The sequence below is a fragment of the Poecile atricapillus genome, chromosome 16 (assembly GCF_030490865.1).
Source record: "Poecile atricapillus isolate bPoeAtr1 chromosome 16, bPoeAtr1.hap1, whole genome shotgun sequence".
Classification (NCBI taxonomy): domain Eukaryota; kingdom Metazoa; phylum Chordata; class Aves; order Passeriformes; family Paridae; genus Poecile; species Poecile atricapillus.
In genome coordinates this window covers 5,647,800-5,661,976 of record NC_081264.1, presented here as the reverse complement: position 1 = coordinate 5,661,976, position 14,177 = coordinate 5,647,800, and the positions used below count along the sequence as shown (strand labels likewise).

The 14,177-nt window shown below is 45.4% G+C and overlaps 1 protein-coding gene across 4 annotated transcripts in view; it reads right to left on the bottom strand.

Annotated features, from left to right (window-relative positions):
* Positions 1-14,177, bottom strand: part of ULK1 (unc-51 like autophagy activating kinase 1) — a 77,562-nt gene that overhangs the window by 29,576 nt on the left and 33,809 nt on the right. For all 4 annotated transcript variants that reach the window (XM_058851477.1, XM_058851476.1, XM_058851475.1 and 1 more), the window contains exons 10-12: positions 12,010-12,068; positions 8,170-8,252; positions 5,249-5,299 (exon numbers count right to left, since the gene is read on the bottom strand). In XM_058851477.1, coding sequence (XP_058707460.1) covers positions 5,249-5,299; positions 8,170-8,252; positions 12,010-12,068 — 193 coding nt within the window. The remainder of the gene's footprint in view (positions 1-5,248; positions 5,300-8,169; positions 8,253-12,009; positions 12,069-14,177) is intronic.

The window sequence follows — 14,177 nt, the reverse complement described above, 5'->3', positions numbered from 1 at the left end:
AAGGCATCCTGAAGTCAGATTTTACACTGGAACCATTTTGGTATTTGAATGACTTAAGATAAAGATCAGAGACAATGTTTAATTGAGGAGAGGAACACTTTGCTGCTCTTCCATTATGCTGGCAGAGAATTAGCACCTTCTATCAAATTTCTACTTTTACAGTACCTGTGCTAATGACTCCATACCTAATAGAAGGGAGATTAATAACACCTAAAAGAAGAATGGTTCTGTCTGAAGTAAAACTACCTCTGTCATTAATCCCATTAGATACTACAAAGTACTTACTCTATTCACTAGGCTAGAAAAATAAAAGTCCATCTCTCTGCAATTAACTGTTGAAACAATGTTCTAATGATAAAAGAATGGGAAAATATGCCCTTTATTAAAAGGCTTTAGGAAATCTTTCCATGCAGCCTATCAAAGAAGGATGACTGGATCAGTCTTTTATCACAGAGAGCAATCACTGAGACACTGAATTGCTCAGTCTGAGAGAGATGTAACAAGACTCAACATCAGGAAAGAGAAGCCAAAGCAGTGTAGACTTAAAATACATATTTTAATGTAACTGACCCCTTTAACAGTTTAAGCAGGGTCACAGTGATTTCCAGCCTTTGGCAACATTAACAAGTAGGAATCCACAGCAGCATGGCAGTGGGGGGGCTGGACACATTTTTTAGGTTCTGCATTTATTCTGCACTAGATTTAGTGTCCTTGATGGGCTGTGTTGTTGTAACACACTGCCCTGGCTCCTGTACAGCAGCAGGGATGGAGATACCCCGAGGATGGGTGTTCTGGGAGGTCAGTCAGGGGCTTGGCATGGAGAGCCACTCCACCCACAGCCAGCACAGCTGCTTCCCCTCCCCATACTCAGGGAACACACACAGAGGCCTGAGAACTTGCCTGTAAAATGAAGAGCTCTGTCCTGCCTCTATCAAGCTGCTTTTGATCTCCACAGTCCTCCCACAGAGCCTACAGAGCAATCCCTAGGACCTTCCCTGTAGATTTAATACCAGAAAGGAGGAAAAAAAAGGTCTACCCCCCACTATTTATCCTGCCAGCTGCTACAGAACAATTGACCCATGTACAGACAGCCCTTCCTGTTATGGAAGGGTGCTTTTAAAAAAAAAAAAGATAAGTGAATTCTCTACTGTATCCACACATGCCTGCTGCAAGACTTGCAACACACTGTTCATTTTTCCTGGAATTAGTATTTTTGTTAGAGTCATTCCCAGTTCTCTCACAAGGTCCCCTCCAGTCTATTTTGGTTCTGTGATTATTGATTTAAACCTGGCTGGAATTGAGACACTTCTATTTTTGACTATTTGCTTCAGAAAGCTTTTCATTAATCAGGAGGGAAGACAAGCTGGCAGACTTTGCCATTATCATCTGAAACTCAAACTCAGCTGCATGAAGCACTCCTTTAGATACAGCCTCTATTAATCACTGTTCTTATTTAAATCCCTTTGAATACCCCAAATTCACACTGTAATGCTGTGAGCTCCAACTCAGAAGGTCCTGACACTCCAGACTTTGATGCATGTAGAACCATGAGGTTTGGCTCTGACAAACCCTCTCTAACCTCCACATCCCTGTTGGGGCATTTTTTGGTGTCAGCCATGTAGGCCAGCTTGAAAGAAAGACACCTGCTTCCATCCCCTCCACACACCCAGGCACTCCCAGCTCAAAATTAAAAAGGCTGCAAACACTTGGCTCATCATGTTTTCAGTTGAGTCTGAATGTGGGGAATGTTAACATGAACTGCAGGCCCCCACCCAAATCCAGAAATTGCTGGATTGTAATTGTAATGTAAATAAGTCTGTTTTCATAATTGTCCTCTCCAACTTGCTCCAGCAACAAAATAGTCATCCTGCACATTGTGTAACCAATGCCAACTGGTTTGAAAATGGGAGAGCTGGGAGCCATAAAGGCAAGTCTGTGCTCCAGCTGTGTGGATCCTGATACTGGATCCTATACTTGTAAAAATAACTTCTGACGTATCATCCTACCAGGGGCTCAGTTGTCCTAAAAATATCCAACCCTCAAGTTTTATAGAAAAGCTTTATTTGGAATCTGAGTTCTACATACACTGGAGAGATGCACTTTTCTGATTATCTGGATTCAATTAAAAGCACTCATCAAAAAGTTCTTTAACTGCAGTCTCTGACAAGGCAATAAAATTTGAGTGCAAACTCTGAAAGGAATTGTCCAAATAAACTGCTTTTTAGAGTTTAAAAGTCTGCAGCGTCAAAATCTTTTATATGCATAAGTCATGAGGATTTTTTGATAGTTTTCACCTAAATATTTTATGTACAGTAAGATTTAAAAGATGGCAAAAGTCAAGCTAAGCCTGACAGGTATTTCAGACACCGAACCACCCGTGCACTTCTGAACTATAACTGCTCACCTTTCATCCCCTCTTAACTCAGAGTCAAGGAGGCAGCAGCTTCTCATTCATTAAAGGCAGGAGCAGAAAAACCTCCAAAATATTCTGCACGGGTACCAATTACAATGTGTTTATTGAGAGAAGACTTGCACAAGCATCTAATTATGCCTTCTCATGTGTTATGACTGTAACACACAGCCCCATACCATATGCTGATCAGACCTGGCTACAGACAGACGACAGTCTGACTAGACACAGCATTTTAAAGACTTTATTAATAAATTTTTTACACATCTAAAGTACATGCTTAGTCACAGGTACACAACCCACAATATAAAATAAATCATAAATAAACAAAAAAAAAAATAAATAAAGTACACCATCTTAGTTAACAAAGCCCAAATGCCCTGAACACAGTCTCCAGGGAGGGAGATGAGAGGAGGGATATGAAAACAACCATCCCCCAAAACAGCAGGGAAGAAGAGGCACTTGTCAGAAATGTCTTATTGAAAGTTTTTTGAAAGAAATGTTGATTTTGCTGAAGCATCTCAATAAACATGCAAATGTATTCCAACGAGGGGGATCCCCTTGCCTTAGCAGCTTCAAAATTATCCACCTGGAGAATGATCTACATTTGAGGACTCACCAGTTTTCCAGAATTCCAAAGCTACATTATATTAAAAAAACTCAGATGTGAATGACTTAGTGGTAGCTAATTATCAGCTCTCAAGGAGAGCAAGAACACACGGCACACTGTTCCTTCCCCAGCTCTCCACTGCAGGTCTGAGGGCTCTAATTCAGTCTGAGCATGACCACCATGGTTCAGATGCAGCTCTTCTTCCCTTTGGTATTTCCTGCACTTGTGATGCTGAGCCACATGTTGAGATGAAGCAGCACAGCAAGGTTTTGGACTCACCCTAGCTCTGCACACAGTGTCAGGGGAGCCACCCCCTGAGAACTGCAGCCTTGCCAAGACACATTTCAGCTACACCCATGCAAGGGTCAAGCCCACTGCCATGCTAGACAGCATTCCATAAATCTCAGGTGAGATTTTCTCATGGAGATCACCATAACCTGACCTTTGCTGACACTTCTCTCTCCTATCAGAAATCAAAAAGGCCACAGGCAGCCTTTCTCCTCCAGGCTCTTCAGCACACTTCCCAGAGGCTCTAAACCATCGCTGGCAGTAGCAGAGACCTCACAGCAGACTACAAGAACTCTCTCCTCCACTAGCAGATTTTTGTGCACCACAGCTTGAACATCTCCAGCAACAGGTTGATATTTCTCCCATGCCTTCAAAACCAGTAGCAGTCTCTCCTGCCTGGAGAGGACTCCAGGCTGTGGACATACGTCCGGAGGTGAGGATCAGCAGGGCGACAGAGAGGTCTGGAGTTTGCATAGGCCTTACCTGCCTGTAAAGGTGCTTTTTTTCTTGGTCCTTGACCCCACACCATTAACCTTGGTGCAGCTGGGGGCAAAGGCTGAGCTACAGTCTCCTGCTCATAATGGCACCTCTGGTTCCTGCACAGCAGGTGTGCACAAGCTGGAAACTGGGGCCAAGTCAGGAGAACCCTCTCCCGTTTTTCCGGGGTTTTCTGCTCCCCTGGCCAGTGAAGCAGCGGGACAGCCGGAGGTAGGAGATGAGTTGGTGAGCGTGCAAGAACATCCTGAGGGGGAGATCTTCTGCCCACAGGGGGATCAGGCTCCAAAGGGCTTTTCCCACACAGCCGCAGGACAGCAGGTGCCAGGAGCTGGGCTGGCTTAGGCACAGCCCTGTATGGCCTGCCCCATGTCCCTGGGCTGGCCTCACGTCCCACTGGCACAGGTGGGTTTATGGCCCTGGCTGCTTTGAAAGCACCCCTGAACCAGAAGCGTCTTTTCTTGCCCGCAGGACGATCACCTGAGTGCACAGGTAAAACCTCATCAGGGACAACTCAGAAATCCTGCTCAGGCAGCAGGAAAGCAAGAGAATGTCAGGAGTGATGTGGGTATCAGACAAGGTGTGTCGACCCACGGCACACATCCAAGAGGGAAACTGGGTTTGTGCTGGACATGTTTCCGCCAAGACCTTGCACTGGGCACCCCAAATTAGTCACTGATGGAAGATTTTTGGTGCTGTATTTACTCAAGAGATTAAACATCCAGGAGAATCCTTCCAGAGAAGACAACCATATGCAATTCCACTAACCCAAGTCTCCTGGCCAAAGAACTATGATGCCCCACACACTAGAAGAAATTCTGAATTGTTTTTCGAAAACAAGCCTCTGAACCATAATACATGTGGCTGCAACTTTTCCCAAGTTTTGAATCAAAAGGAGGAAGAGAGAACTTGCAATGGAAATCTGTCTTTGTTTTGGCCAGCTCCCACAGACTACCAACTGTAACCCTTCTAAAACAAGATGTATCAAGAACTTCGATGTAAATGATGAAACAAGATTGGGTAACCGCAAAATTTGGCTTTTGCACGGCCAACCTGGCAAGCAGGGCCAAGAGTGCCAATTCCCACCATTCATTAGCCTGAATGGTCCTACAGGTGAGGATGAAAAGCAAGACCATAGTTCTGTGTACCTACAAGCACTCCACCAGCCAAGCACTTCACACAATGTGGCTGAATACATTTCAAAGCTACATTTGCTTCTACTTTAGATTTCTAAATATCCCCCTAATCATCTCTTTGAAGATAACTCAGTAAAATTAAATACATTTTGATGGCAAAATCTGGACATGACACAATAATAAACACTGAATCCCTGCCTAAATAACTAAGGAAACATAAAGCAGTATCTTTCTTTCCTTTTGAACTAACAGCAAAGGAAGTCAGGCCATGGTTCAAAAAAGAGTTGTAATCAAAAATGCAATACTTACATTTTTTCATAGAGGCACTTGCATCCAAGAACGGGTGATGGAAAAATTCATCTGAAAAAAATCAAGAACAATGACTCAGTGAAAGAAAATGACTGTAAGAAGTTTACCAAGCAGATAAAGCACAGGAAGTTACAGCGTTATACAGTGATTTTTCCATGCAACAATGGAAGCTGACTGACTATGGCTGCATATAGAATTGTCAAGAATACAGGCTGCAGACTGGATGCAGAACCTGTTCATGAAAAAGGGTGGGAAATTAGTCGGATCCCTGGCTGCTCAGGATGGTGAGTCACCCTAAATGTTGGCAGCCAGGGGAGCTGCATTTATTACACTGCACAGCCAGTCACTCCATGGAACAGGAGTGATGGACAAAAAGACTTCCACTGAGTGATCTTCCATGATGTACAGACTCAAACCCATCCTGCACTGTGGGCAGAAATGCACTTTTAATGGGCCACCCCAGAACCACAGCCCAGAACTCCCTCCCTTTCACATCAAACACAACTGCTGCTTCCTCCCCTCATTATGGGAATTCATTCTACACATACAGGCCAAGGAAAGCTTCTGTCCTGGCTTGCTGAACACTCTCTACATGTTTGCCTGTTCTCACAAGTAGCCACTTCTCCCAGCTCCTTCATCTCTGATTCACTGCAGCTCTGTGCCAGAGCTCTCTCCTATCACCATCAGCAACTCAGTCTTTTGGGAGCGTCAGCCATGGATCAACACCGATTACTGAGCTTCAGCTTCTTTCCCAGAATGGATTTCCTGTTGCAACACCCAAGGTTTACAAACTTCTTCTGTAAACAGCTCCTCTTTGGTGACTGAGCTTTCCAGAAAGTAGTCACAGGGATTTTTGTTTGTCTGCTTTTTAACCTTCAACAATCCCCGTCTCCCCAGCCTCTCCTCGCCACTGCCATGCCAGGGTCCTGCAGCCAGAGCGCAGTGGCCTGGAGAGTAGCCCAGGACAAGGACTGGAAATCTTCAGCAGGGAAAGCTGGCATCTCACAGATCAGATCTGCTATGGATGGTGAACATCCCCATCCTGTGGGAGCTGCTCAGCTGCTGGGGTTTCCTGCTTCTTTGTCAGCCTACTGCACTAGAGGAGGGTACCATCCCTCAGCCAAGCTGACTCAACTGAGGGGGTGGAAATTATGATTTCTTTCACTTTTCCCCCTCCCTGCTCCAAACTGCTTATTAGCTGTGCTTGCAAAGCAAAATTCAAACAACCCAGCTTGTAATCATCAGCAGGAAACTTGCAACTTGAAACCCTCCTGGTTTTCTTCTAGATAATCTTGAGATTGCAGAGAGCATCAGTTCCTGGCAGAACAGCAGCTGGGACACACAACAAGTAAATGAAGTTTCAAGCTGATGAGTTGCTGTTGTGTGACTCATCTGAGCTCTGTGGGGGTCACTGTGACATCTCGAGGGTCTCAGGGAACAAGGAGCAGCAGGAATCCCTCTCCTCTGGGGACATGCCAATTTATTGATAAATACATGATTAAGGACAGGAAAAGTCTCTGTACTGTAAGATGTGCTGTAACTGTTGTCCAGAGTGATATCAAAATCTTCTATCTCAAATTTCCAAGTGTTAGATATGGACTCATGCACTCTGCTCCCAAGAGGTACAAAACTAGCTTATATGGGCTAAAAAGGTTTGCCAGACAATTTCTGACAGCAGGGAATCAAGAACCTCAGAGATACCTTCTTTTGAAATGCACAGCAGCATGAGAGAAGAGGTAGAGATCCACAGCCCAGAAAAAAGACCTGCAGGGAATAACCCTGCCAGGTGATTCAATCCAAGCCAGGCTGTCAGGAGCTTCAACAACTCACTTTTCAAAAGGCTCAATCTCTCACTTTTACACTCCAGTAACCAGTCATTCATCACTGGATAACTATGGCCAGCCTCAGGTAGTCCACAGTTGCTTATGCAGCTGACCATCCCCAGAAAAGCTTTCCTGGTATCTCTAATCCAAAAGAATAACAGAGGGTGCAAAACAATTCCTCTTCATCACCTAGCATGTGCTGCCCAGCAGGAAACAACCCACCTGAGCAGACAAGCAAAAAAAAAAAAAAAAACCCAACAGAAAACCAGCCCTCAAACCCCAGAAATATCAAGCTATTTTCCCCCAAGTCTGACTAAAAAGCAGCATCCTGAACACACACAGGATGCGTTTGCCTTTAGATGACCTGGTCCTTTCAGCGATTCAAGGAAAGGCTCCACCTCTGTCTGCTTTCCTCTGAGGCTCTTCAGACCTTTGAGCTCAGCTACAACACATCTGTGAGATGCTGCCAAGTCAGAACCACTGCGCTCACAATGATTCATCTCAGTTTTGAAAGAATTAAGACAAAAGAGGAAATCCTCATGTCAGCCAAGTCAGGAGACTGAAACAAAGGCTTGGCCACCGCCAGATTGAGCCCTGAGAAGGACCAAGGCTTCCTTCCACAGAAACTGGAAAGGAGGGAAGGGTCTGCAAGCAGCTACATCTCCTGGCTCAGATTATCACAGCAAACCCTGAGAAACACAGGGTAGTGACCGGGTTATTCAGTAAATGAGCAGAGCTTGCAGCTCTGGGAAGGAACTGTGACAGAAAAGCACAGAATCACAAGACACATTTTACCTAGCATCACACTTAACCACTGCTCAGAGAGATTATAAAAGCAGAAACCAGGAGAGAGAATGCAAGTAACAAACATATGCTGAAGGTGTGCCAAGTCTCCTTGGTTTACAGAATTGTACTGAAATCAGCACTGACCTTTCCAGCACATAAACTAAACCCCCCAAGATTATGCAACCCTTCAGGAACAGGTGAAATCCAGGTGTCTGGATGATTCTCCTAGCATCAGCCAAAAGTAGAAAGGCTTGTGCAGTGCCAAAAGACACAGAGACAGGCAGCAGAACTGAAACTGGGAGGAGGCCTTACCAAAGTCCATGCGGTCCTTGTGATTACGCTGCAAAAGGCCCAGCAGGAGCTGCCTCAGGTGGCTTGATGTCTCCCTGGGGATGCTAGGATTGAAAACAAAAGCAAAATGAGAGAGACTTGTGGTCTACTTACACCGCTTTTACATATTCAGAAGGCAACTGGCAAATGCAAACTCACTCTATGCCTGCTGGGCCAGGAACACCAGGAGCTCACTGGAGGGATGCTGATCAGAAAAAGTCTCTATTTTGCCTCTCTGGCTTTCACTCCCCACTGCCATTGTTCAGGCTACAGCTAATTTTGTTTTAGTGGTCTTTCCCATGAGCACCTGCAGATCCTTCCCTTCACAGTGTCATCCCTCTGGTGCTCAGCTAAGCCCATTCCACTTGCAGTATTTCACACATAATAAATAAAATCACTCCTACTTGCTCTAATGGGAATAAGATCACTGGAACAAAGCAGTTTCCAAGGGGAAGCTTCCAATTAAGACACTGGTGCTGAAATGTATCACCAATTACTACCATTTTATTAAGGCATTTATTTTTCAGCGCAGCTTATGTAAGACTAGCGAGTAACCTTTGTCTATTTGCTTCCTTGATATATGGCATGTATTAATCAAAGGCCACTAAGATGAGAGCAACTGCCACCTCAGCAAGCCAAAATTCCTGCAGTTATTACCTCACTTTTCAGCATAGTTAGGAAGAAAATATTCTTTTCAACAGCCTTTGAAACACAGAAGAGCTGGTAAAGCACTGTGCTCTCCCTCACCCCTCAAGCAGATGGGGGAGAGGCCAGGGCAGCTCTTCATAACCCCTGTAGATTGAAAAATGCAGGGAATAAATGAATGGATTAAGGAACAGAAAGCAGAGTTCAGCTCTTGCATAAGTGGATTCAGCTCTGCTGACTTCCCTCCATCCCCAGAAGCGCTGCTGGGAGCTTTGGGCTGGGGCAGAGCTCTCCTAGAGAAGCGTGGGTGGATACAGCTCCTCTCGGTATTAATTCTGTTTATCATGGCTGTTCCCAGCATGGCCCCCATGCTCTGCCAGGCTTTCCCCTCTCCCCATGCTGGGTCAGCTGAGGTGATGACATGTGTGCCCAGCACAGTGATTTTAGCTCTCAGTGGCTCTGCACATGGCTCTGGCATCAGTCACTGCCCTGAGGCCAAGCCTGACCAATGCTGGGAGAATAAACCCTTCCTTATACCATCTCCACCAACATACCCTACCACAGACAGGCGTAAAACAGAAGCTGGCCCAAAAATAGTGGGGGGGGAAAAAAGTGTGCTAGCTAGCACTACCAGACTCCTGTTCAGAGAAACAGGAGATGGGAGGCAAGGTATGTGTTTACACGTGTCAGTACCACCCAGTTATTTTTCTGTGAAGCCCTAGGCCTTGCTGGAATTTGAACCCAGCAACTCCAAGAACAGAGAATGATGGCAAGCATCCCTCATCCTTGTTTGTACTGGAGGAGTTGCTTTTCCATCCCTGATGCTAGAATGGTTTTGTGCACCTTCTTGGGCTGACACAGGAGGAAGCCACCTCCAGGACTCTGGAAGGGATGCAGTTAGACTGAGACTCAGGTAGAGCCTCCCATCAAAAGAGGTGTGTCCCTTGGAAGCACACTGTGTAATAGAATAACTCAAAGATACCACAGCAAACAGCCTCCTGAAAAATGTATTAGTGCTCGAGTCCTGCAGCCCTGCAGTGTTATCACCATAATTTATTTATCTGTGACACATAAAGCTCTCATTCAAAATGAGTCCATTTCCCAGCTATGACTTTAGCCTTGGCATGGTTTTAAAGCCAAGAAACAGGTACATCAACTCATGGACTTCAGATGGCACAACACAGACAAAGAGGGTGCAGATTAGCAGCCTGTTTGTCTCCTCTTACCTCCCATGTCTGAAGCATCAAGCTTTGTTACTCTTCAGTATCATTCTCTAGGGCCATCTTTTTAAACATAAGCAACAAATCTGCCTCCTTGCCCCCATGACCTGGGATGTACTTTGCCATGCAAACCAGCACAATAAATGTTAATGATTTAGATCAGCACTATTAAAATTGTGAGGCCTTCGGGCTTCTCCTGCCACGGGCTCCCCAGAGTGCTCAGAACAGCATCTCCTCACCTATCAGCAGCAGCAGTGCAGCCAAGGACTGCTTCCCCACTCCATTCCCATGCCAAAACACTTTCCCTGGCCATGGCAAGGAAATGTGTGCCAGCCTGCATAGCCCCAGGGAAAATGAAACCAAATTGTGGCACTGCTGCAGTCTGAGAAGGAGGTCTCTGGAGCAGTTTTGTGTTTCATCCTGCACTGGCAGGGCACTCAAGCAGTTTATTCATGTTTACTCAGGAATAGCACAGATTGCAGCCTGTGTTAAAGAGACAAACTGACTTTGGAAAGAGGGAATTGTCATTTACACGAAGGCCAGTTCAGATATGACTTCCACAGTGAGAAAAACAACCAGCTTGGATCTGAATTTTGGAAGAATTCAGTAGTTCAAATGTGCAGGTAAGTGAAAAAGGCAAGTGCAGGCTGTGTGAAGGACTCAAAGGAGGACTAATCCCTACAAGAACAGACAGGCTCTCCTCTTACAGCTGAGTTTCATTCCTCCCCTTGCCAGCACCATGAGCCAAAGAACAGCAGGGCAGGAGGATCAACACAAGAAAACTTACTTGTTTTATGGATTAATTTCTCATTTAGTAGGAGGGGCTATCTCAAAGGTGAGCAGCCATCTTTTGGGCTGCATAGGAAAAACAGAAGCTCTACTTTCTGCTCGCAAAGACTGGTTCCAACTATGCAGTCACATTTTTGCTTTATATTGTTTCTTTTCAGGTGTTTTACTTCATTACATCCTCTGGTTCAATCCAGGTGCCCCAGAGGTAATCCTGGTAGAAATGTGTGCCTTCTCCCCAAATCAAAAAAGGAAGTACTTAAAGGGAAATTAACTGCGTATCACAAGTCATTGATAAGAGCTCCAGCTTCTTGACAGCTCCTTCCAGTTATCTCTTGGAACTGTCTGAACTGATAAGGGGAAAGAAAAATCCATAAACAGCAACCCAATTAACTTCCCTGCATATATGGCTGCACTAGGAGCTCTGCCAACTGGCAGCTAACTTTCTGGTCAAAAGAGGCCATCCAGATTTTAGATATATAATCTGGAACTTCAGTCCTGTCTCTGTACCAGGCTGAGGTTTTCTGAGCCAGCATGAGCTTCTGCTTTCAGAGCTCAGAAATCAAAAGGAAAGACCACAGCAACAAAACTAAAATACCCTGACAAATCACAGCACCGAGCAGAGAGGTAACATACACCCTCTGTTGGGACAAGAGCAGCTCTCTTCCCCCTGGAAACTGCAGCAGTGTCCATTTCCAGGGAGGTTATAGTATTTCCCCCAATACAGCAGGATGGACAGAAGCAGTTGCTGCCCTGACACGTGAGAAATGGGAATGTGATCTGCAGTCAGGTATGGCAGGTTACAGGAGAGGCTGCAGTTTGGCTGCTCACATGATCCCAGAATTGCCTTGAGCTCTTCCCGAGGCTCTCAGCCTCGGGGGAGCCACGTGTGGAACAGGACCTCTAGCTGGCCCTTGGAATCACTAACAGCCCTGAATTTTTGCAGTGTAGGAGAACAGTGTCTGCAGAGAGACAGAACATCCCAACCCTGGCTATCTGCTGCCGTCGGACTTTCTCTGGGCCACGTCACTGCTGGGTTAAGGAATGGGGAAAGGCAGGAGGCCAAATATTTCAGTCACCTCCCCAAGTGACAAGCCAGTAGCATGCAAGGACAGGTGTAAACACAGAGTAAACAAGTGCCTACAAACATTGACACTGGAAAAATGCTTACTTGGGCATCAGCATCTTGTTTTTCTCATAGAAGAGGCGGAGATCCTGTGGGCTGCTGGCCTGTAGGGGAGAAAGAAACCAGTACATGAAGCAGTTGACCACGAAGGAAAGGGATTAGCATTTCTATTTCACTGCAGCTCTGAAGAGCAGAGGCACTTTTTACTTGATGGACCTGCACAATTAGAACTTGCAGGTTGCTTTAGATTGAAAAGCCAGGCCTGTGCTGCAGTGAAAATACAGCATTTCAACCTGCTGTCATTTTGTCCCTGACCTGGTTCTGTCCTGCTCTGCCCTTCCATGGGCTGATCTTCACTGCAGTGGGCTCTGATGCTCAGGTTTGAGCTGGCCTAATAGCCTCACCCAGGAGACTAAATAATTGTAGACGTGATGAGTCCCAAATGATGAATGGCAGATCCTGCTGAGAACACGGATTAATGCTGCAGGGCATTTAGAAAAGGGGCAGGGAGCCTGTTGATGGGGAAGGGATCTGTGAAGAGGCTAGGAACATGAAGCAACTGAATTAGGATTTTCTACTTTAGTTCCAGGAAGCCAGAAGGTCTCAAGCTCCTGTTTTATTTGTGCAGTAATATACACAACTGCAGGGGATGTTGATGACCAGATTCCAAATTCTGAGAGATGGGATTAACAAAAAAGGTGGGGGCTAGGCACAAGAGGTTTACAGCTGAGGTTAAAAATAAAATCACCAGTAGACAAGCGTAGACACATAAAAATCCCCTAATATAAATTCTCCATTTGTTTTCATGCAATGAATAATACAGGCCAGTAAATTAACCCTAGTGTCTCAAGCTTTCCTGCTTAGGCAAAGTTGCTTTATTAAAGGCAGAGCAGGCTGCTGGCACAACACAGACATGAAGGCACACAAACAGGGCAGGAAGATCACAGGGATTCATCTGCAATCAATTATTATTTCAGCAGAGTGTGTAGGAAAGTGTGAATGAGGAGGCAACAGGCAGCTTCTCCTGATGTCAGGGCAGGCTCAAAAACCCCTCGAGCTTTCCACCTACTTCTGTTTCTAAATTAGAAGCATTTAAGGTCAATTAAGATGCTTAAAATGGCAAATCAGACAGGCCAATCTGCAGATGGCCATCAAAACACCACTAACATGGTATGGCTGGAAAAGCAGCCACATAAGATATTGTTTCAACATCACCTACTCCCTCTGGCTGAAGATGAAAATTAAGGATAACTGAGAGCTCAGTAAAAAAAACCCCAAGAGAAACCAAAGGCAGTCTCAAAAGCTGATAGCATCAACACACTCATGTAGTACTCATCAGGGCAGTGTTTTTTACACAGACTTACCAACAGGATCTACACCAAAAATACATCAAAATTAAAGCAGATGTAAACTTTGTTACACAGATGCCAAGCTGCATCATAACTTCCAACTGCTGCCACTCAATTTGATTCAGGAAAACTCCATTTTACACCTTCCCCTTGCAGATCTTGGAATGTAATTAGATTAATATTTGGCAAATTTAGGGAGACAAGCATACACACTGCACCAAATGGCCTGGCCACATTGCCCAGGGTGATGACAAATATTCCTGACACACACAACGTACAAGGAGGGGCAGAACTCCAGCACAGGGAGGGAAGGGCTCATTCACTTCAGATACAAGCCTTGGCTGTTTGCTCTGGTCATTTCCTGTTGCAACAGCTCAATTGTTTCACAAATACAATGAAGCTCTGATCTACTTCAAACACTGTTTTGTTGGAAATTTTCCTGCCAAGAGAGAGAGTATATTCAAAGCAGCACATACATGAAGACCAGTTCATTAGAGAAGGTTTCAAAGCGCTGGCTTGGACAGAAACAAAATTCTCAACGAAGTTTTCCTCATCTTTGTACAAATTCAAGAGATGTGCCTGTAGGGATGCTGCTCCTCTACATTCTGCTGTCCCAGTACAATCCCCACTTGCTCTGCAGGGACCATAGCAGGCTGCCAGGCTCCTCCTCACTTGGGCTGCCCCCGAGCCTGCCATTCAAGGTTGGTCCCCAGTGCAGATACCAGAGGAAGGGAGTCATTCTAGTGAGTGCCCAGCACAGACAGCCATGGATCACCATTAATTTGGCAAAACCAACTGCATCCTCAGTTAACTTCATTATTAATTGGCTGAGTCACAGAGCTCTGCTCCCAGTAACCTGTCCAC